A 22,229-nucleotide genomic window follows, 5' to 3' on the forward strand; every position below is an offset into this window, starting at 1 on the left:
CGTGGACCCACTGGCTGCTCCCGTGCCGTGCGAGGCGGCCGCTCGACGCCGCACCTCACCTCACCTCACGCCAGTTTCCCGCTTCACGCCACACCCAACATGGTGGCTCTGTCCGCCCACCACACTCAAGATGGCGGCTTTCCCGCAGCGGGGATCCCGGCAGAGTCCGCACTCAAATGGCAACCGGGAGCGTTCTTGTTCCCCTTCCGTCGTCCGCCATACTTATGGCGCCGTGGGGAAGCGCGGGGCACAGCTGGCGGAAGCGGCGGAAGGCTTTGGAGATTGGACTCGGCGGGGCGGAAGTCGCTGGGGTGGACGGAGGTGGCGGCAGCGAGCGACGATGAACAACAAATTCGACGCGTGAGTTGGCGGTGTGATGTGACCGTCCCCAGTACCCCCGTCACCGCTGCGGAGGGCGGCGAGGCCCAGCGTCCTACCGGCCGCTCCGCTCCCCTCCCCTCCCCGCCGGCTCGGCGCGGGCTGAGCCGGATGCGATGAGTCACGGGGCCGCGCGCGCAGCTCCGTTCCTGCCCCCCGAGCCCGGCCCGGCCCGGCCCGGCCCTGCTCAGGAGGCGCTGCCTGGCTCCGAGGCGTGGGGGCAGGGGTCCGGCGGCGCCAGGCTCTGCTCGTGGCGGAGCATCCCCCAGCGCGCACGGCCGTGCGGCGGGCCGCCTTTTGGCCCCGTTTTTCCCTCTTCTTTTCCGGCCCTTCGCAAGGAATGGGGTGGGCAGAGGGACCCGTGGGGTTCAGGTGTCTGCTTGCTTGCGTGAGGGGCTGTCTCTGTGTGCTTAGAGGCGTGGGGAGGTGAGCAGGAGCGAGTCAGCAAAGTTACAGTGACGGGTCTTCCGTGCTTACTTCCTGAGTAGCTAGGGATCCAGACAGGTAGCTGGGGGTGTCTGCGGCGGATAAATGCCTAGTTCGGACTGCTCGAGTTTGTTCTGAAAAAGCATGTTGTTGCCTGCTTGTGCTTTAAAGTATGTGTCTGAAATGCCTGTGATGGACTCTGGGTATGCAAAGTAGTAGTAGATTTTACTGTGTGGGTTGTCAAATGTAGATTTCCAAACTCTGGTAGCCCTTATACTACAGAGGAGCTAAGAAGCAGAGACTGCTGGGGCTTGGTCTAAACCTCCTCAGCTGTGCAACATAAGACCCACTCTCTTTGTTCTGTTTCTTTATCAGTTTGAAAGATGATGACAGTGGAGACCATGACCAGAATGAGGAGAACAACACACAGAAAGACAGTGAGAAGGAAAAGAACGATCGAGAGAAACCACAGAGTACCACCAAGAGGAAGGTACAGTGCTGGCATCTGCATTCCATTGCTAAGGCATGATGTTGGTGTGCTACAGAGTCAGTCCTCAGGCTGGGGATAAGGAAAATATGTCTTGGTGGGCTGTGGTAGCTTTATGCTCTGTTACTGTTATATGAAGACAGGGGCTACGTTAGCATTTGGATAATTTGCTGTAGGTTTTGGAGGTGGGTGAATGCTCCCTTCACAAACTCAGCTAGTACTCTGCCTGGCTTTTGAATAAAAATGAGAAATAAAGCTTTATTTAAAAAAGAAAAAAATAATTTTTGGAAGAGGTTGTAGGGGAAGGGCTGGTTGACAGGGGAGTAGTGGCTTGCAGTTGTTTTACCACGTTGTGTTTGTGCCACTGTTGTAATAACTCTTAGGGTGAGTCTCTGTATGTGCAGTGTAGCCTAGTTAAGAAGCATATATCCATCCTGTTTCATTTATTATTTTAATCTTGTTCTTAGGAAAACTATTCTGTCTGGAGTAAGGCAGTCCTTACAAACTTTCCACAGACAAGAGGAGAGTAGACTAAAGCCCTAGTAACTCTTGATACAACATCAAGTGATAGAAGAAAAGGACTTTTTGGTTCATTTTTATTTTAATGTCAGTTTTGACTCCTGGTCAGTGAGTTCCCATTAAAGTCTTTTGTGCTCATTGGGAGTGTTTTTAATCAGAAATGGGTGTTTTGGAAATTGAAAAATGATCACTACCCACTGTTGGTGATGGGTTCCGCCAAAGCTGACATAACGAGTTCTGAGACTGATCCTCCCAGAGTGTTAGGGTGTTGGTTGCTTGAGGGAGTTGGTGTCACCGAAGAGTTATAATTGCTTTTGAATCATGGTTTGGTGTATATGGGTTCTTGTTTTTCCCAGAGAAAGAGAGCGTTTGGGGATTTTATTTTTTGTTTTCTTAATTTGAAATAAAACTCTTGCATTGCCCTTTTAGTTTGTCTTTTTCCCTTTGAGACAGGCACAGTTAAGGACTAAAGGAAAATTTAGTAATACTGCCTCTAATAGTTATGGGAGTTGTTTTTTTTACGGCCTTTTTCTGTTATTATTTCCTTAGCCTTCTCTGTGCTGCAGATTTCTAATATTCTTTCGAATAGTCAGCTGCTGTTAGCCTAATCATCCATTTCAGACAATTATCAGAGATTCTGAAAAAAGGAGGGTTAGTTGCTTGTTTTATAGCCTGTGAAGGCAGGAACATGTGGGCTTCTGATGCTACAAATGTAATTTTTCCTATTCTGCTTTTAGAGTGGGTCATAAGGGTAAAGCAAGCTTTTGTGTTCTGCAGGCTGTTGTGCCAGGGCCAGCTGAGCACCCCTTGCAGTATAATTATACCTTCTGGTACTCCAGACGAACACCTGGGAGACCCACCAGCTCACAGAGTTACGAACAGAACATCAAACAGATTGGCACCTTTGCCTCCGTGAGTATATCCCTCTTGTCCCTGTGCACTTGGGCATGACGTGGTCATTGTGGCTGACTTGCTCCCTGTGTGCTAGGAGTACGTGCATGCAGGCTGTGTTCTCTGTTTTGTCAGGAGCAACAAGAGGAGAGTGAATGATATGCCATGACTTAGTATGAGGTCTTGAATTACATTCAGCAGATGACATGTCTTAAGCAGTTCTCCTCTGCCCTGTGCTAGCCATCTGTGCCTGCAGTATTGGTGGTAGCTGAAATAATAATAGAAAGTTAAAAGAACTCCCATGTAGTTTAAAACCGCTAGCTGGAGCGGAACTTGACAGATAAGCAAGAGAAGGAAGGAACAGCTTTTCTGGATGCAGTATATGTGGGAAGCAAAGACTGTACAGTTCCCCACACACACTTCTCCCCTGCTGTCCTGGGTTCAGCAGTAGCAGTCATTTTTCTCCTTCTTGGTAGCTGGTGCAGTGCTGTGTTTTGACTTTCAGCTCGGGAACAGAGCTGATAACAAGGATGTTTTGGTTTGGCCAAGGACTTTGTGAGCCTCATGCTCTGCCAGGGAGGAGGGGAAGCCAGGAGGAAGCAGAGACAGGACACCTGACCCAAACTGACCAAAGAGGTATTCCATACCACAGCACGTCATGCCCAGGATGTAACTGGGAGTTAGCCGGAAGGGGTGGGAGACTGCAGGGTTGAAGGAGGTATCGGTCGGAGCTTGGTCGGGCTTGGGGGGTGAGTTATCGGTCAGCTGGTGGTGAGATGATGTATTCTCTTCCCTTGTTATTTCCTTTATCATTATTATCATTGGTGGTAGCAGTAGTGATTTGTGTTATACCTTAGTTACTAAACTGTTCTTATCTCAACCTGTGGGAGTTGCATTTTTTTCGATCCTCCTCCCCGTTCCTTCGGGAGTGGGGAAGGGGAGAACCCTGGGGGGGGGGGGGGACACGGACCTCAATTGTTGTCAGCTCGGCACCACTCACTGGGAGTGAGTGAACAAGTTACCTGGCTGGGTTTAAACCACGACAGTTCTTTTTGGCGCCCAACGTGGGGCATGAAGGGTTGAGATAACGACAGATCTGACCGGATTAATAGTCACTCGTCACAATGCTGATTTATTGGGTCTCAGAGTTGTTCTTGTTGATCTCACAGCTTCAGAATGTTGTAACTTACTTAGAGCTGGTATTTGCTGTGTTAGTGTTTATCAAGTGTGGGGCTTGGGCTAAGGTTCTTGTCTCACTGTGCTTTATGGCAATGACTTGTAATACGGGCGGGCTCCAGCAGCAGGGCGGGACGGACGTGGCCGTGGACTTGTACCTGCCGGTCTGGCTGCTCTTCACCGTCCTGGCCCTCGTCCTCGCCTCCGTCTTCGTGAGGCTGTGGGGAGCCGAGGGGGAGCGGCCCTGGGAGCCGGCGGCTGCTGAAGCGGACCGGGAGAGCGGCCCCGGGGACCAAGCGGTGGCGGGAGCGGGGCCGGAGGCCGCGAGGGGACGGCTGCCGGTGGAGGAGGTCGGGGCGGTTGAGGAGAGGAAGGAGGCGGCTGCTGAGCAGCAGGAGAAGGCGGCGGAGGAGCCGAGCCCCGCGGAGGAGCCGAGCCCCGCGGCCAAGCTGAGCCCTGTGACGGCCGAGAGCATCCCCCGGAAGCCGCCCGCCGAGCCCCAGGAGTACGCAGGAGACCACGCAGCATTTCCCAGCAAGGCAGAGGAGGAAGAGCTGGACTCAGGAAAAGAGAAGCTGGTGGTAGGAGAGCCGGCAAGCACAGCAGCTACACCAGCCCCAGTGACAAGTGCAGCAGCATCGTTTGAGAGTTCTGGAGGTTTTGAATGGCCTTTGGGCATCCTTGGGACCTGCCTGCTGATTGTGATGGGGATCAGCATGTTGGCACACACACAGGCTGTGTTCTACCCACAACCATTTTGTCTGATCTCAGAAGTTAAGCAGAGTCAGATTTGGGTCTTGTCTGGGGTTAGATGACAATATAGGGGGACCAAGAGGTTTTCCCCAAGGCTGGACAGTCATGAGTGGCAGGGTGTGTGGGACAGTATGGGCAAGTATCTAGTCCACTGGGCCCCTCCAGTGCTTTGGAAGCATTGGAGATGGAAGGCAGCTGTATGGAGTCCCCAGCAACAAGCTGCAGAAACTGCTTAAGGGGACAGTGAATTATTTTGAGCCTGGTGGGCCCATGGCACTTCAGGCTATCAGAGCAGAGATGCAACATAGAGATGGACTCAAGATTGAGGGGTGGACTTAGCAATGGACACTATTGCTCAGGTTATTCACAAGTGTGAACACTGCACACAGTCTCTCCTGCTCTAGAAGAATGGTACAAGAGATGGAGACTGACAGCATGGACTCAGCAGCTTTATAGGGACTGGTCCATGCACTAAGATAAGAGTATATTGAAAATGTGGGATCTGAGCATGACGTGAATGGTATGGAATAAGGGGTGGATAATGTCCTGGGTTCAGCAGTAGCAGTCATTTTTCTCCTTCTTGGTAGCTGGTGCAGTGCTGTGTTTTGACTTTCAGCTCGGGAACAGAGCTGATAACAAGGATGTTTTGGTTTGGCCAAGGACTTTGTGAGCCTCATGCTCTGCCAGGGAGGAGGGGAAGCCAGGAGGAAGCAGAGACAGGACACCTGACCCAAGTTAGCCAAAGAGGTATTCCATACCACAGCGCGTCATGCCCAGGATGTAACTGGGAGTTAGCCGGAAGGGGTGGGAGACTGCAGGGTTGAAGGAGGTATCGGTCGGAGCTTGGTCGGGCTTGGGGGGTGAGTTATCGGTCAGCTGGTGCTGAGGTGTTGTATTCTCTTCCCTTGTTTTTTCCTTTATCATTATTATCATTGGTGGTAGCAGTAGTGATTTGTGTTATACCTTAGTTACTAAACTGTTCTTATCTCAACCTGTGGGAGTTGCATTTTTTTCGATCCTCCTCCCCGTTCCTTCGGGAGTGGGGAAGGGGAGAACCCTGGGGGGGGGGGGGACAGGACGCAGACCTCAATTGTTGTCAGCTCGGCACCACTCACTGGGAGTGAGTGAACAAGTTACCTGACTGGGTTTAAACCACGACACCTGCCCATACTTCCACCAGTGTGTTTGGAAAAAGCATCTGGTGAAGTGTGTATACAGGCAGCTGGTGACCTGTTTTCTGTCTAGAAGTGATGACTGAGATGCAGTTTGGTGTTACCATGAAGTTTATTAAAAGGCAAGCAGCTTTCCTTTTCCCCTTTGCTTCTTTGTCATTGTTTATTCCTGAAATAAACTGAGTGTAAATTTTCAGTCTGTTAAATCAGTGTAGACTTAACATTGATTATTTTTTTTTTTTAGCTCCTCAGAGGAAGAAAATTAACGTTCTGTTGTCTGTGTCTTGCTGCAAAGAATTTGTGGGTGCTGTTGAAAGTTGGAACTGCTAGATTTCAGTTAGGATGGAGAGAGATTCAGATCTGATAATGTGTTTGGTTCCAAATTCTCTTTAAGGAAGAGGAAGAGCAAGCTTTTGAAATAATTGTCTGAGCCTAAATCTGGGTTCAGATTTATTCTTTACTTTTCAGTAGAAAGCTCCGAAAGCTTTTAAGTGCTAACCACTAGAGGGCATATTCACTCGATGTAAGAAGATAATTTCCGTGGTGTATTTGGATGTGCCTGACAAATGTTTCTGACCCCACCTCAGTCTTGGTTCATAATGTTATTGGTTACAAAAGCAAATTCCTGCCTGGGTGGCAGAGGTCAGAGATTGGAGCAGAATTCCACGTGCTGACCAGGTCATTAAGGTCTCTGATGAGGTACTTGGGATGGTGTCTGGCCCCTCCAGCTTCACCGCTGGTCTGCTTAATAGCTATTGACTTGCAGAGTGGAATCCTCTTAAAATACAGAAATTAGTATAATGTCTTCCAGTGCCTTCTTTTGTTTTAAAGATCCAGCCTCTCTAAAATCCTTTCTTATCCAGAGAATCTTAAAGGGTAAATGTGTTATTTTTGAGAATTAGAAAGGTAATTCCCTTGCCTTCCAGCCAAACTGTAGTAGGCACAGGAGTGTCGGAATGGAAATGGGTCAAAGTGAAGTGATCCAACCATGGCAGATTGCAAAAGGAATGTTTCAACCAAAGTTCTAAATGGTTTCTTAAGATCTTAAACCAGCACCAGAATGTGTCTTTTGTCTTAAGACCTGAATAGAGTAAAATTAAATACAAAAAGTGTCTCATCTGAATGCTCCTGAAGTTTCCACAGTTGCAGAGGGCAGTGGTTAATGCAGGGCTAATGTGTGTAGTGTAGAAAGGTAGGTGATCTGCTTGGAAGTTTGAGCAGTAGGATTTATAAGATCTGTTTGCAACTGTTCTCCAGCGCAGCAGTTATCTTGGCACAGATTTCTTCAAACAAACATCAGGTGACTTTGGAGACACATGTTGAATATTTCAAGTGGTCATCTGGTAACAGAGCCAGTCAGAAACATGCACTCAACCTCTGATCCTACTACTGCTTTCTGGGTATCCCAATCAGCACCCTTGTGACAAGAAAGTAGAAAAGTGGAAGGTGGCTCTGGCCAGCTGGTGAAGAAAGGGAATCCTGTTTCTGTAGGAATCTTGACTGTGAATAGTTTGAGCAGCCTCATGTATGGTTCATGTCATTGCAGGTGGAGCAGTTCTGGAGGTTTTACAGTCACATGGTACGTCCTGGGGACCTGACAGGCCATAGTGACTTCCATCTTTTCAAAGAAGGGATCAAACCTATGTGGGAGGTGAGTTGGAACTCTCATTTCTGCCTTGATATTTTCCCAGAGCATTCTGGAGGGAGTCTTCTATAGTGAAGGGACTCTTGTCATTAAGTGGCACTCCAGGCTTCTCTTGAGTGCAGTCCTTTCTTCTGGGTTTCCTGTAAACTTGTCAATGGTACTCTCCCATGTAACTAGCAGTCCTGTGACTGCTCTGCTGGCAGAGAGGGAAGGTGCAGAGAGTTCCTAGCTGCACTCCCCCAGAGATTGCAGAACTGCCTTTGCCTGTAGGTCCAGAGGCTGTCTGGGCCCTGTTACCTGGAGCCAAAAAAAGAGGGGACCCCAGCTAAGCTCTGTGCTTCCTGACAGCCCTTTATTATACCTTTGACTGATGACAACAGTGTGGGGCTTTCCTCTAGAAGGGCTGGACCTCTGTAAGCAGAATTCAGCAAAGTTTATAAGAAACTGATTCTCCTTTTTTTCAGGCAAGGAAGGAAGAGGTAGATGTGGTTAAAAGCCTACATCTATGCATAGAACTGCAGACAGAAAAATGATTTAGCCCTTAATTTGCCTTTTGGTTTTTTCCAGGGCACCTAGTTTGCTTCTGTTCATTCCTATCCAAACCTGTTTAAAAAAAAAAAAAAAAAAGAAAAAAAGAAAAAGTCTTTGCCAGACAAATCATTTTTCCAGCTCCTGGCTTGCTTCCAGCAATGACCAGTACCATCTACAATATGAGGATTTTATGTATTGCTCTGAAGTACCTAATTATGCTGCTTGGTCCTGAGAAATTTATATGTGACCCTAGTTGGCAGTTATTCTAAGCAAGGTGTTTTATAGCCAGTTACTGCAAATACAATTTATATAAAACGTTTAACCCTCTTTGGACTCCTCATGAGCTGCTCTGGTAGTGTGTCAGCCAGAGAGTCCACAAGTTAATGATTCCAGAATTTCTGTAAAGCATTTCTCTGTAGACATTTTAAGACGGAGGTGGAGAGATTCTTTGGTTTTGCTTCTGGCCCCACTCCCTTTTTGTATTTATAGAAAAGGCTCTGGGATCTTGCTGCTGGCCTTCTCTTTGCTGCTTGCTTCGTAGGGCTTTGTTCATATTACTTTTCTCTTCCAGACTAATCCTTACTTACTGTCATTCCTATAGGCATGTACATGCTTGTATGTAGCTCTGGTCTTTTTTCTGGATCCATCTGTGCTGTTTCTGGGTGAAGTCAGAAGCACTAGGCATAATGTTCCCCGGTGATTTACTGGGCTGCAGATTATTATTATTCTGGTAAAGGGAAATCAAATGCTTGACTGAACCAAAGCTTGTTTAACCTGAACGAAAACTAACAATAACCATAAAACACACCGTACAGCATCTGCCTCTGATCCCTGTTCTCTTTCTAGCCTTGAACCTGCTTAAACCACCTTTGAAACATTTTGAGCAATACCATTTCTATTCTGACTCCCCTTAGTCACTGTGGAAAGTTTGAGGAGTTAAACCCAACTCCCTGCTTAAAGGCTGTAGGCTAGACAGCTTAATTCTTGGAGTGTGATGTTCACAACTTGGAAAACAAGGGCACTGAATCAGAAAATAGTTTGCATCTCATGGGAATATATCACATTCCTAGAACTTGTCTTGATTTGGATTTTTCACTATACATGTGGCTGCTGACATGCTTTGAGGCTTATCCCAAGCTGATGCCTTCCACTTTCAATACAGGCTTTAGCACATACCTGAAAAATAGGGGTCTGGTGAATGCTGCTGTTAGGCTGGCACTTCCATGTTTGCCCAGGATTGCTTTGTTAGCACTTGCTGCCTCTGAGAGCACAGAAATGTTTAGTTTTATCTCAGCCCTAGAAAAGCTGTAAGGCTGAAGTAAAAGTTTGTTTCTTTAAGAACGGTTGAGCTGCCTTACCTAGCATCTTCAAGGTATGTCCCAGCTTGGCAGAGGGGCTGGCTGGTGATTTGGCCAGAGATGTCCTGTGTTCTGCAGTCTCCGAGTTATCCTTTGTTCTTCTCTGTTTCTGTCCTAGACCTGTCTTCCCTTTCCCTTCCTAACTGCTACCTCTTTGACTTGTTTCTAGCTCTCTGTCTTTGGCTTTGGTTGGAATTTGATCCCCTCTTGCCTTGTAAGATTGTCCAGCTACAGTGTTGTACAAGAGAAAGTCACAGCATTCTGCACAGAGGAGGAGCTGCTGTTTGACATAGGTGTGCATTCTGTGAAGCAGGGGAGTCTGTAGCAGTTTTCAGCAATTTTTCAGGTGCAACATATGGAATCACAATATTGAGGCGATGGTCTGGATGCTTAGCATACTCTCCTCATTGCGGTTATTTCCCTGGGTCACCACAGTCTGCAACAAACGTTCAGCTGTATGATGTGTTGATGGTATCAGTGATTCCTAGAGAGTGGCCTGGTCCTTTCTGGGTTAGTCCAACTTACGAGCCTGCTCTGCAAATGTGGAAGGAGAGGGTTTATCAACTTTTTGCTTGCTTTTAACTATCACTTCACAAACTCCCTTCCTTCCATGCTCTGTGATGAGGGTTTTTTCCTTGTTTACAAGCAGAACTACATATACAGGGAACTTGTCAGCGGGAGAGTCAGTCTTGCATTTAGGAATAGTTTTAGGGTACTTGCCTCTGATTCTGTATGCAGATTGGTAGGCTGCTGTTAGTGTTTGCTAGTGGGATCAAAACACTAGAGCTCAAGTCTTCAGTGCATGGAGCTTCATCTGGAATGCAGAGTTATTGTTCCAAGTACTTCATATTCAAAGTAAATAGTATACCTCTGTCTTTGTTTTTATGGGGGAGAAGTGAAATGCTTTTGCTTGAAAATACCTCCACTCTGTCCCTTGCCCCACCCAATCAATATCTGCTCCCGTTTGTGGCTCCGCTGTCTTCTGGGAAGCAGAAAAATAGCTAGAAGAAAACAAATTGATTTTTTTTTTTTTTTTTGCCACTCTTCCTAGGATGATGCCAACAAAAATGGTGGTAAATGGATTATCCGCTTGCGAAAGGGCTTAGCATCACGATGCTGGGAGAATCTCATTCTGGCAATGCTGGGAGAACAGTTTATGGTGGGGGAAGAAATCTGTGGGGCAGTCGTCTCTGTCCGATTCCAGGTAAGCACTTCTGAGAAGTGGCATGTACTTCCATTTGGCAGGGCTACAAAAAATACCCTCTGCTTACCCCTCACATGCTATTCTGTAGGAGGATATTATCTCAATATGGAACAAGACAGCCAGCGACCAAGCCACGACAGCCCGGATACGCGACACGTTACGAAGAGTGCTCAACCTACCTCCCAACACCATCATGGAATATAAAACACACACCGATAGCATCAAGTACGTGTGGTGGTGGGGGGAGGGCCTGCCGCTGGTTGCATGCGTGCTTGAGCAATTTAATGCAGATCACAGGAATTGAAAGAAGTGCTCGTGTGCGTTAAGGCTGTTCACTGCGAACACTAATACGTACAGCAGCATTTATTGCTACTGCTCTCTAAAAGCCGAATATCTGTGTCACTATCGTGCTGCTGTTAGGGATGTTTGATTCTAACAGTAAAATGTTATTTTGAAGTATATAGTCCAGGGCACTTTTAGCAATCCACCCAGCCTGTCACTGGGAGATGGGCAGCCCAGTGTGGGACTGTGACTCAATGTATTCAGAGACAAGATTGCAGTGGGGGGGGGACAAGATAATTTGAATAAATAGAGATTCTAGGGAATAAAGTGCGGAAGCTAACTGGGATTTATAGTGCCATTAGACTTACAATAAATGGTCTTGGGAAAGTGCTATGTGAATTTACAGTGCTGTACAAATGATTTCTAATCATAATAAATGTCATGTATTAAGTCTTCCAGGCCCTGGTGACAGAGGCTCTTTAACAAGACTAGAAGATCACGGTGCACAGAGAGGACAGCTGTATTTTTAAATAAACCTATTATAGCTTACCATACCAGGCCATTCAGGGTGACTTTTATATTCCACAGAGTGACAAAAGATCGCTTATATAGGTATTAGTTAGAGGTGAATAATGTATTTTTTCCTTTTGTTTTTCTTAGATGTATTGTAAACCAATACACTGATTAGTAAACTCGTATTAAAGTATATTGGGTTAAATTAACACTTGAAAAGGTGTACCCAGAAAAAGAGGTGAAAAAAATTTGAAAGACATTGATAGAGCAGTGAGCTTGCCAATCTAGCTCAATCACGGTGCAAGTACCTTTCATGACTTCCATTGTGCTAGTTTGTCCTCTCCACATAATGATTCTGTCATCAGTGTGCTGTCAAACAGTTTTGAGATCAGTCCTGATTTTAGCAGACAGCTAGCTTCCAGTTGTAACCAGTTTTGAGTGTGGGTCACAAGGTGCAGAGGTCTTGTTTAACCGCCTGTAGGCAGCTAGTGTTTCATGTGGCCCTCCCTCCTTCCTGTGTGTGTGGAGAATGAGGTGATTCTTTTTACGATTTTTGCCGGTAACGTTTTTCGTGCGCTGTTTGCCAGGAGAGGGCACTATCGACTCTCTGTCCGTGTTACGAGTTAGCAAAGTGCTCATGTGGACGCACAACAGGATATTTTACTCCTGTTCAGCAGCAGCAGACTACGGACTGTGGTGATGTGGCTTTGTGGTGGGAGGAGGGAGGTGTGTGACTTCTCTCAGTCTCTGTAGTAAAAGCTGTGCACTGAGCCAACTGCCCTAAGCTGTGGTGGTGGTTTGTATAACAAGTTTAGAGGGAAAATGATGTGCCCTTTCCCTTATAAGCTGTAGCCACCAGCATCTCCTAGCACAGAGAATGCTGTTACAGCGATGTTTGTAACTGTTCTTGCTCCGACAGCTGTCAGTCCTTGAGTGATGATGCATCCGATATCACGGTCAAAAGTTTCATTTTGTGCTGCTGAAGTATGGTGCAAAATGAGCTTGTCCAAGAATAACAGGTGTTTGAGGAATCAAGTTTAGTAGCTCAGACTACAGCTGGGAGCAATTCTTAAATAGAGGCTGACTGGCTTGTCTCCTGCTTATTTTTTGTGGGTAGGAGGCATAGTCAGAAGTTGCTTTGGTGGTGCCCTAATGAAGTAGATCTAAGCAATTAACCTTCTGCCATGTAGGGGATCACAAGAGTTGGTTGGTTGTTTGTTTTTTTTTGTTTCCCATTGCCTTGCTTGAGCTGCAGCAGTCTGATTGCAGTGCAGTCCTCCATCTCTTTCTAATGGCACTGGTGTAAATTCAGACCAGAACTGCTTGTCAGTGGAGTTGCTGCTTGGACTGACTGCTTGTGCCTTTCTTGCGTCGCGCCAGCAGGCAGCAAGTGGCAGCAGCTGCAGAGAGGTGACAGTGCCTGCTTTGTTGACAGAGAAGAGCAGGACAGCCCCACCTATCAGTCTAACTCTGCTTGGCTATGCTTCATATTGTTAAGGTTCTCTCGCTAATGAAGGATCTCTTGTGTAACTAGTTCTGTCCTCCGTAAAGTCTGGCTCCTTTTCCTCACCCATCTATCAAGCCCTGTTGAAATACTGTCCATCATGAATAAACTCCACTTATGCTGTGCATGTACCATGTGATTTATGACTTGGGAGGGCTTTCCAGCCAGCACTCCATGTTCACACTCTGACTGTGTTTTATGAAAGGCTCTAATGGAAGAGCTGGGCTGTAGGCTTTGTCAGAGCTGCCTTTCTAGGGGGGCTCATGGCATTTTTCATTTGTATGGGCTGCATCTCTCCACTAGAGTTCTGCTCATGTGCAGGGTTTGATTGGCATTGATTGTGCTTCAGGGAAGGGAGAATGCTTAGCAAGAAAAGAACAGGCGTTTCTCAAAACCTTGACTTCTAGGTAGTGAATTGACCTGGATTAGCTTTTGACACACTGTAAATGAACACTTCTGTTGAAATTGCTAGCATGCCCATCACTGTGGAACCTGAGCCCTGTGTTTCAGGTTTTATATATTCCTTTTGTGGTGATGCATTTCATATTAAATCATTTTTAGACACCATTTTTCATGTGTTGCCAGTGAGGCTGCAGCCCCTTTGTTTCAGAAAGCGGTGGTGCTGCCAAGCTGCATTTGAAAAGTATCTGTTGCTTCACAGCTATTCCAGGGAGCTATTCTGCATTCTGTCCTTTCTGCTCTCAGTGGTGGGGCTTGTGCATTTAGCTAGATAAGCAGATCTTTCATTGCAATTTTCCAGTGTTTGTCCTTTTTCTTGCTTGTGATACCGACAAGCTGCTAAATCCCAGTGAGTGGAAGGGTCAGCCTAGTGTGTATTAATTTCCAATCTTGCTAGAAGAGCTAGAACAATCTCTTGGACTGTCTTTAGTTCCAGGGGATTTATAGTACTTTAGACTTCATGGCGCTGAGCACCTGAAAAGAACATATGTGACGTTTTGTGGGCTACCTTGTTTCAGTAGTTGGAGAGAAATTGATTCTCTTTGTTCCCTGGAGGCGAGCTGAGAGAGGTGCACTTGGATGTAGTGGACCACTTAATAGGTTCTGTTTGTCAGCATTGTTAACCTTGGATGTGACGTGGTCCAGCAGTGACAGTAGGTTATGGACAGTGGCACTCCCTGTGGTTTGGAAATAAGGGAAAAAAAACCTCAAAACAAAAAGACTTCTTACTTTTGCTGCCTTGGGAGGTGCACTGTGCTTTTAGCAGAATATTGGTAGTCACAGCCTGGTCATGTTTCAGTGAAGCGACTGAAAATATTCAGGTATCTTTAGGAAGTGAATGTGCAGTTAGGAGAGGGGTGGGGGGGAAGCGATCACTGTAAAATTTGAATTTTTTTTTTTTGAGTGTTGCAGCATGAAGTACTTGCCTGTCTTGCGTGCAATACACCTTTGCCCTGTGTTCAGAGCTCTCGCCTGCAGCACCATGCAGGAATCCCAGGCAAATTCAACATTGTTTCAGAAGCCAGGAGAGAGCAGACTTGTGGCCATACAGCAGGCTGCCACTGCGCGGGCTGGTCCGGAAATATTTTGGATGCTGTGTAGCTTAATGGATTGTCCTGTCAGCTCTAAAGCAAGGCTGGTTTTTCTGAAAACAAAGCTTCAGTTATTTGTAAGAGCTTGCTGCAGTGAGAGCTGAGCAGGGTATAAAACTATCCTTTCCTTTTAAAGTCACCACTGATAACTAATGGGAAGGCTCAAATAAATGGGAAGAGCAGTTGATCTTAATAGGGCTGGCACTGGGTTCATTTCACAGCAGGCAGTTGGAGGAAATGGCCTCAGACTGTATTTTAGCTATGAAGCAAGCAGATATCCAATGGAGGGAATAAGGGCATATGCTATAAGAAGTCTGCGGGGCAAGGTTCTCACAACAAAAAAGTGAGAAATGTCAAAAAAGTGGGGACTGAGGAAGAGAAATCCCCATGGAAGTGATGGGTGGTGGGGAAGATTATAAGTATTTGTGAGACAGTGAGCTGGTGGTGGGGTGCTTGTGAGAAGTCTCTGTTCCTTTACATCAGAGTTCAGCTAATTCTGTAATTGTTCTGGTTTTATAGCCCTGCTTCCCATTTGCTTGCTAATTTCCAAAACCTGAGAACTAAGTGCTGCTGTCCTAGCTGTCATCTTTGGTTTTAACTGTATCTCAGATGGCATGGGCAGGGTTAACCTGATCCAAAATTAGGCAGTTTGGAAACAAGGCCCCTACACACTGATGCCTGTCAGTGGAAGGCAGATTGCCTTGGGTGCTGCCATCTTTAGAGAGCTGCATCGTTTCACCTTCAGTCTTCAAGTCTAAGAGCTAAAGAAGAGTGGTGACGTTCCAGATCTGATAGCTGTCCTCCTCTCCTGAGTCTCCGCAACACTGGCTTAATTCATTTATCACTCCATTCTCCAGTTCCAGCAATATTGCCAGGTCCTGCAAGTCTAAGAGCACTTCCGTAGACCTGGGCTTTGAAATCATGGATTCATTGATTGTTTTCTGTCACCATAGATGTATGCTTTATTCAGAAGTGTCCATGACTTTGTAAAACATTTTCTTATCTTGGTAGCCCATCCCTTACCAAAGGAAATGACTGTAACGTATTTCTTTCATATTTCTTTTCAGTTCAGATGTGTTCATTTCAAAGTCATGATGGCTTCCTTATTTGTCTTTTCCCCAGATACTGCCAGATATGTGAAAGAATTATTTCAGGATAGAAGAATATCCTAGATTTTTTCAAGCTATTAGTTTTCAGGCCTGTCACAAAGTGTCTCTGAATGAATCCCAAACACTCTGGTATAACATGAGGAGCACCCAGGAAGAGGCCGTGCTCCTCTGGACACCATACCTGCAAAGTGTAGTGAGTGTTCAGCATCCTGAGAAATGGCATGCAGGCAAGCAGAAGGGACAGATGTTGGTGACTGTTGTGAGGGTAGCATGCACAGTGAGCTCTCTGTCTTCTTTTGTAGCTGGGTAAGGCAATGGTAAGGAGGCAGGACTGCACAGGGAAGCACTGAAGGGGAGCTGCTAGGATTTAAAGGTTGAGCGTGGTTGGAAAAAACAGCGAGTGCTGCTTGCACAATGATTTGGAAAGTCCCTTGAAGTGGATGTGATTGCTCTTCCTCTTTTTGTGGGGGTCTCTGATACTGGCTCCTTTTTGCCTTTTTTTTTTTTTAATCCCAGTTTACTTGATGGGATTAAAGGGAGCCCTGCCTGCATCCTGACCCTGGGTAAGGTGGGAAGTTTGAGCAGTTGTGGGGTAGGAGTGAGTGTGGAAGTACAGCTCTAACTAGCTTTATTTAGCCTACTAATGTTTCCATTTCCCATCTGTTATCTGGGAATAACCTAAGTGTTGGGGATCAATTCACTGACTATCTGATCTCTGTGCAGACAGTATAGCAATAAGGTACTAAAAATGTCTATACATAAAAATAACCTCTTAGACTGTCTGGCACTGTGCCTTTGGCACATCACAGGTCATAAAATTCTGCCAGACAAATTTAACTGGCAGCCTTGTTCGGTTCGAAATGGAGAGCAGTTTTCTCTGCTAGCATAGTTTAGGTACATTAGGGCAGGCACATCCTGGTGGATTTTTTCAGTCAAGTCAGCAGATAGTTGGAGTAATTAGGACTATAATATGTATGAGGGTCTTGGCTTAAAAATTCTTGGCTGGAAGAGCTTTTTCTCTGTCTGTGAGAAGGACTTGGCACCTGAAGGACTATGTGCATGATGTTATTGGATGTTGGAACAGGGAACTCCTTGGTTTGAAAGGGGTAATAAATTATTGATTGCATTGACAAATAATCTGCCCTTGTGTCCTTTCTGCAGAGAACAGAAGTTACAAGTTTGGGGGGAACTGTTGGAGGGGGAAAAAGATGTGCTTATGGGTGATAGAAGTGTGGTAATATGGTGTGGGAGGTTGGAGGGGAGGCATGAAGGCAGAGACTTTTTGACAAGGCTGGAGATTTGCATAGCTTTCCAAACTGTATTCAGCAGCTTAAGAGGGCTTCAGATCGAGAGCTTCTCTCTCCCCAACCTTCTTTTGGAGGGAGGCAGCTGTACCCACAGTGTCTGGTACCACGTGCTGACTGGGTGAAATGGGTAGTTTTCCTTTCTCTGGAAAATTTTGTGGCCCTGAAGGGTGCTGTGTCTGGGAGGACTTGCTGGGAAGAGTTCCCATGTAGGGCCTTCTGTGCTGTTGCCTTGCTTGTGGGGTTTCTGATCTCCAAGCAGCTAACTGCTGTACATCAAGCTGAGCTGCAGGTCTGTCCTGGTGTACTAATGCACCACAGCATTATGTCCTGTGTGCTTTGCTGTTGTATCTGCAGCACCCTTTGCTGTCTTTCTCCATCCTGTTCCCTTTGGTTTCAAGAGGTCATGACTGAGGATCAGCTAGAGATACCATGTAGCTTTGGAACTCCTGTGACTGTTCCTTGTCCATCCTAGTCAAGATGAGGAGGATTTTAAGCTACCATGGATGGAGGGGGATTGAGGAGAAAACCTAGCTAGTTATAGCTAGGGTTTCTTTTAGACAAGCTGATCATCTTGGTAGTCCACAGGAGCCTGTGCTTTGGGGGCTGTGGAGATTTAGTTGCTTCTTGGAAGTTTTGTCAAATCAGTTTTAAACTGGGAAGAAGAACTGGAGTGTTTTGCCCCTTACCAGGCTTGTACTGGTGATGCTGAAGTCAGTGATTTTAGGATTTCACCTTCAGTGCTTTTAAAAGAGGGATCTGCTGTCCTGTGGTCTGGGAAGGCAGCATCACAAATTCCAAGCTCTGTACCTGAGTGTCAAGCTTCTTGCTCGTGACCTCTTTGTTGGTTTCCCAAGAAGGCCGCCTGTACCTGGTGTACAGACTTCTGGAGTGCAGTGACAGGCACTCTGCCAGTATACTTTGTGTTTATTTGAGCTGTGACTCTGCTGGGAAAGAGCATATGACACCTGAGAGGTTTTTGCAAATGCTGATTGGGAGCTTGACTCTGAGGCTCAAGTAAGAGCCAGGCTGGAGATCTGGTTTTGGCACAGATGCTGAGTAATACAAGATTTCAATTTCTGGACTTTCTTGTTGTGTTGCAGTGGCCTGATGAGGCAGTGTAAGAACAAGATGTGAGGGAGCTGCTAGGTACCAGCACAAAATCTGCAGGGGTGATCTGGGTTTGACTGACCTAGGCTCCCTTTAAGGTCCCTCCAATTCCATAGGACTCTCTGGGTTCAGTAAATGGCTTGTGATGTGTTGTAGGCACCAGCACTGTTTTGCTGGGCATGGAGAACTATGAGGTTCTTTGATGTTTCTGATCCCAGAAGATAATAGTCACGCTCACATTAACCTTGGCATCTTTTCCCTGAGAGGCCTTTCAGTATGCTGCCTCTGTAAAACAGACAGCAATTTTTCAGTCTGCTAACTTCACCCGTCACTAACATTCTCCACCGGGGAATGCAGTGTTAGGCCTGTCCCTCTAACTTATCTGAAAACATTTTCATTTCAAATAGCTGTAATGTTTTTACTGGGTCATCATTAACAGTGCAGGTTTACAATAGGAAATGAGACTCTGTAATGAGAATTGGATTCTGCTGCCTGATCGAAGAATTTTGTAATAACTAAGATGTGTGGCATTAGAAGAAACCCCTTTTGGGGGGATTACTGAATACGCAGGTATCTGGTGGAGCACAAGGCCAATAATTGGCTGAGTTTAACCAGCCAAGGAATGTGATAATCCTGCAGAAAGACGTAACATCAGCTATTTTATTAGCAATAGGAAATGGATATTCCATTTGTGACTGGGAAGGTCATACCTGTCTCTGGGTATTAATGTGGCTACATCACCAGCAGCCAGTGGGAACGCTTCATGTCTTGTGCAGAACGTTAAAGCTGCCTTGCGCTGTCAGATGTTTGGCTGGGTTTTAAGGATGCTTCTATCCACCAGGGCTATCAGAGAATATTGCCTTGCTCTTTGAAGGCAAGTGCCTTTCAAACGCCATTGAATGTTTCTGCTCTTGTTAAAAGTTAAGAAGCCTTTGATCTGAAGTGCTGGTTTTTTGTTTTTGTTTTGTTTTGTTTTTTTTCCCTCTGGCTTGCCAGGGCCTGGGAGGAGTTTCATGGCCTGGTGAACAGCAGTGGCCGCTGATCCAACGCTCCCCCTCCCTCTGTCACACCCAGGGTAGGGCCTCATCTTTCTTCCTATGTGACTTTGTGGCATACCTCTCAGCTTCCAACTCTCTTCCCATGGGCTGGTATGTTCTCTTGCCTTTGGGCCTCGTGGTGGGCCCATTCTGATATTGGCTCTTTCTCAAAGGTAAAAATGATTTATTATTCTTTTATTTTATTTTTTTTTTTTTGACCAAATACCAACATTCACTACGGTCTCCATTCATGCAGCATTTTCTGCTGTTTTGGTGCTGTGTGCTATTGTGCCAAAGTGCCCTTCCTCTGTGCAAAGCACTCGTATCCAGACCTGATCCCAGGAGGCTGAGAGGTATGTCTTCAGCTTGGGTCTATTGCCTAGGGTTAACTGTAAGCAGATATGGAGTGGTAAATGAATGCTAAGCACATCCATGTGATAGACACAGAGCGAGGTGCCTGGAGCTTGGTATACGTGCCTTTGCTCTTGACAGTGGGTTGGAGCAGAATAAATTAGTCTGTCAATAAAAGCTTGTTCAGGAAGGACACACAGTAGCTACTGTATTTAGAAGAAATAATGCTGTGGCTAATGAGATGAAACCACCCGCTACTTCTGGTAGCGACGCCCAACCACGGGCAGAGAAAATAGCCAAGGTGAGCTCAGGGCTGTTGAGAGCCTCGCAGCTCACATTGGTTTTCCCCTCCAGTGCCCGCTTCTGTGATTGCAGGCCCTCTCTTTAAAAATGGCTAGCAGGAGGCCTGGCAGTGCAAGTTGTGTTTGGCTGTAGCCAAGTGGGATTGCTGCACTGCTGAGTGCCAGAGCAGAAGAACCTGCTGGAAGGAAGCATTACATTGCCCAGTTCCCACCCCATGGTGGTAGGTAGCTGCTCCAACATAGCTCAGCTCTGAGGGGCCACTGTGGATCCCAAAACTTCCTCCACAACTTTGGTCAAGCAATGTTATCATAGTTTGGAATTGTGTGAAAATAGTATCTGTCTTTCCTCACACATTTTTTGTGTGGATAAATGTTACAAAATGTTACACAGGCATCTAGTAGTGGTATTATTGTTAGATGACATTCAAGTGACCTTCCAGAAGAAGAAACCAGCTCACTTCATGAAATTCCAGTTTCAGAAGGCAGTAAATGTGCCAAGTGTATCAGAAAACAGTGAGAGAGTTGACTTAGCTGTCAACTGCATTGGGTTACCTGTGCTGAGCTGGGAGAGTAGAGATGAGCAGAGGGCCTGTGGCACCCCAATAAAGGCGAAAGAAGTATGGAAACCTGTCCAAGAACGAGCTGAGGTGTGCCATCCTCCCGAGATAGGTGGCATGAATGAAAGTACAGTAAGGTATAGAAAGCCAAACCATTGTTGCAAATTAACCAGAATCCAGTTAATGAATCCTGAATCATGTTCCCAAATGGCAGCACAGCCTATTTTGCTGGCAAGTGCAAAGGTAAACCCCAGTCTTATGCAGATGGCCTCCAGCATGGTTTTTGCTATCATTTCATAGCAGAGTAACTTGTTTAACTCTCTAAAGAGTGGTTTTTTTTTTTACTTCCTTCTGTTCCTCCAGCCTGCCTGCTGGAGGTGTTCCAGCATGCACTGTGCTGTGATGTTAAAGCTACTGCGCAGCTCTTAGCAGCACAGTAGCTTTAAGCTTGAGTTTAGTTTAAGCTTGAGTTAACTTAAACCCATGCTATCTCAAAGGTTTAAGCAGGATTTTACAGTCCTGCAGAGCACCTCGCTCCTGAAACCACTCTCCTTACTCTTCAACACAGCTCTGCCAATTTGGTGTGGTATGTGCTGCGGTGTCCCTAGATATTTGGTTTGGGTAACTTACTGCCTGTCCTGTTACAGGAACAATGCCAAACCTATCCTTGCAAAATAATTATCTCGTTTATTTCCATTTGAGTTTAAAACCCACATCACCTTTCCATTAATGTGTAAGTATGTTTTGCCTGTTGCTGCTGCTCAGACGCTAGCAGTAAGCATTAACACAGGTTTCTGTAACCTGCCCCATCTTCAATTGCTGCCGTGTGCTGCAAGACTATACAAATGAAGGTTGTGGACTAGCAATCCGTTCTTTGTCAGTAGCCTTTGTGACTCACATGATTGTACTCATGCGAGTAAAAGCTGCTGAAGAAACTCTTCTATTTAAATAAGAGGGAAATGTCCTTTTCAGATTAAATATTCTTATAAGGTAGAGACCAGAAAGCTAAACTTGTTGACAGCATAACAAAAGGAGCCTAAACATGAGGGACAGAGGCAGGAGGAAGTTGGACTGATGGCATATTTGTGCTTCAAGCAGAATCCCTGAGGATAAATGTTTGGGAAGCAAGAGATCTTGCTGTTTAAACACCAGAATCTGTCAGGGAGGTTTCCAGAGTCTATCATCTGCTTTGGTCACAGGAGGTGACACCTTTTTTCGGTTTGTGGTTTGTCTTTTTTTCCTTCCCAATGAACAGGGATGAACCAGGATCTCCCTGTATTCTAAGTGTTCTGGAGCAGCAGGTTGATTTATGTGAAAAGTCTCTAGTTAGAAAGCAGATCTGCTTAGTAGGTTTAAAGTGCACTGATTCTGAGCCACATGCTGGGATGGCAACCTTGGTAGTCGTGGTGGGTGGAATGGGAGGGGTGCTGTGACCTGAAGGAATGCACACTTTTAACCTCTTTCTTCGCTCTGTTTTCCAGGGATAACTCCAGCTTTCGAAACACAAAAATCACATTGTGAGAACAAGAGTTGGCACTCAGCTCCTCTCTCCGTGTTGAAAGCACTGAGAGGTCTCCACCAGTGCCCTCCGACCTCTGAAGGGACTCATGGGCCACTCTCGCGCGCTCCTCCTTGGAGGAAGGATCCATCTGAAGCCCTCCAGCAGCGGTGACAATAGAGGCCGATTTTGTCATACACAAACTTTTTTTTTAGCAGTGGGGCGGGAGGCCAACCTTTCAATTAGCAGTGTGCCCTTGGGGCCGCATCTTGCAGCACTTTCCGCTCTTTCTCTACATGGCATGCAGGATCTCTGGGATTCTGCCACAACATCAGAGCCTTCTGCTAAGGGATACCAGTATTACAAATCTCTGCAGCTGGGAGGAGCTTCCCAGTTGAGAGTCAGCCCTGTGGTTTTCAAATGCCCCCTTTCTGCTCTGCCAATAAATTATTGGGTCTCTTTGTTTCTTTCAGTCTCTCTTTGTTTTTGGCTCTAAAAGTCAGTAGAATGGTATTTCTCTAGGCTGTGGGAAGGCACCAGGCCTGCTTCTGCCAGCTTCATATAGCATCTTC

The 22,229-nt window shown here is 46.2% G+C and overlaps 1 protein-coding gene across 6 annotated transcripts; it reads left to right on the top strand.

The window, feature by feature from the left end:
• Positions 1–145: 145 nt before the first annotated feature.
• On the top strand, positions 146–22,129 carry EIF4E2 (eukaryotic translation initiation factor 4E family member 2). 6 transcript variants are annotated; one of them, XM_062625961.1, is made up of 8 exons: positions 168–360; positions 1,180–1,294; positions 2,588–2,722; positions 7,349–7,453; positions 10,388–10,540; positions 10,629–10,765; positions 18,909–18,987; positions 21,641–22,129. In XM_062625961.1, the coding sequence occupies exons 1-7, from the start codon at positions 341–343 to the stop codon at positions 18,952–18,954; spliced, it is 711 nt and encodes a 236-aa protein (XP_062481945.1). In that variant the 5' UTR covers positions 168–340; the 3' UTR covers positions 18,955–18,987; positions 21,641–22,129. The 6 variants fall into 6 exon arrangements, with proteins under 6 accessions (XP_062481947.1, XP_062481948.1, XP_062481942.1 ...); XM_062625964.1 differs by lacking the exon at positions 2,588–2,722 and having other exon boundaries at positions 154–360; XM_062625958.1 differs by lacking the exons at positions 18,909–18,987; positions 21,641–22,129 and adding an exon at positions 11,274–11,840 and having other exon boundaries at positions 160–360.
• The last annotated feature ends 100 nt before the right edge of the window (positions 22,130–22,229 follow it).

Source organism: Pezoporus occidentalis, unplaced genomic scaffold (assembly GCF_034315485.1).
Source record: "Pezoporus occidentalis ecotype Australia unplaced genomic scaffold, CSIRO_AGI_Poc_V1 ctg285, whole genome shotgun sequence".
NCBI lineage: Eukaryota > Metazoa > Chordata > Aves > Psittaciformes > Psittacidae > Pezoporus > Pezoporus occidentalis.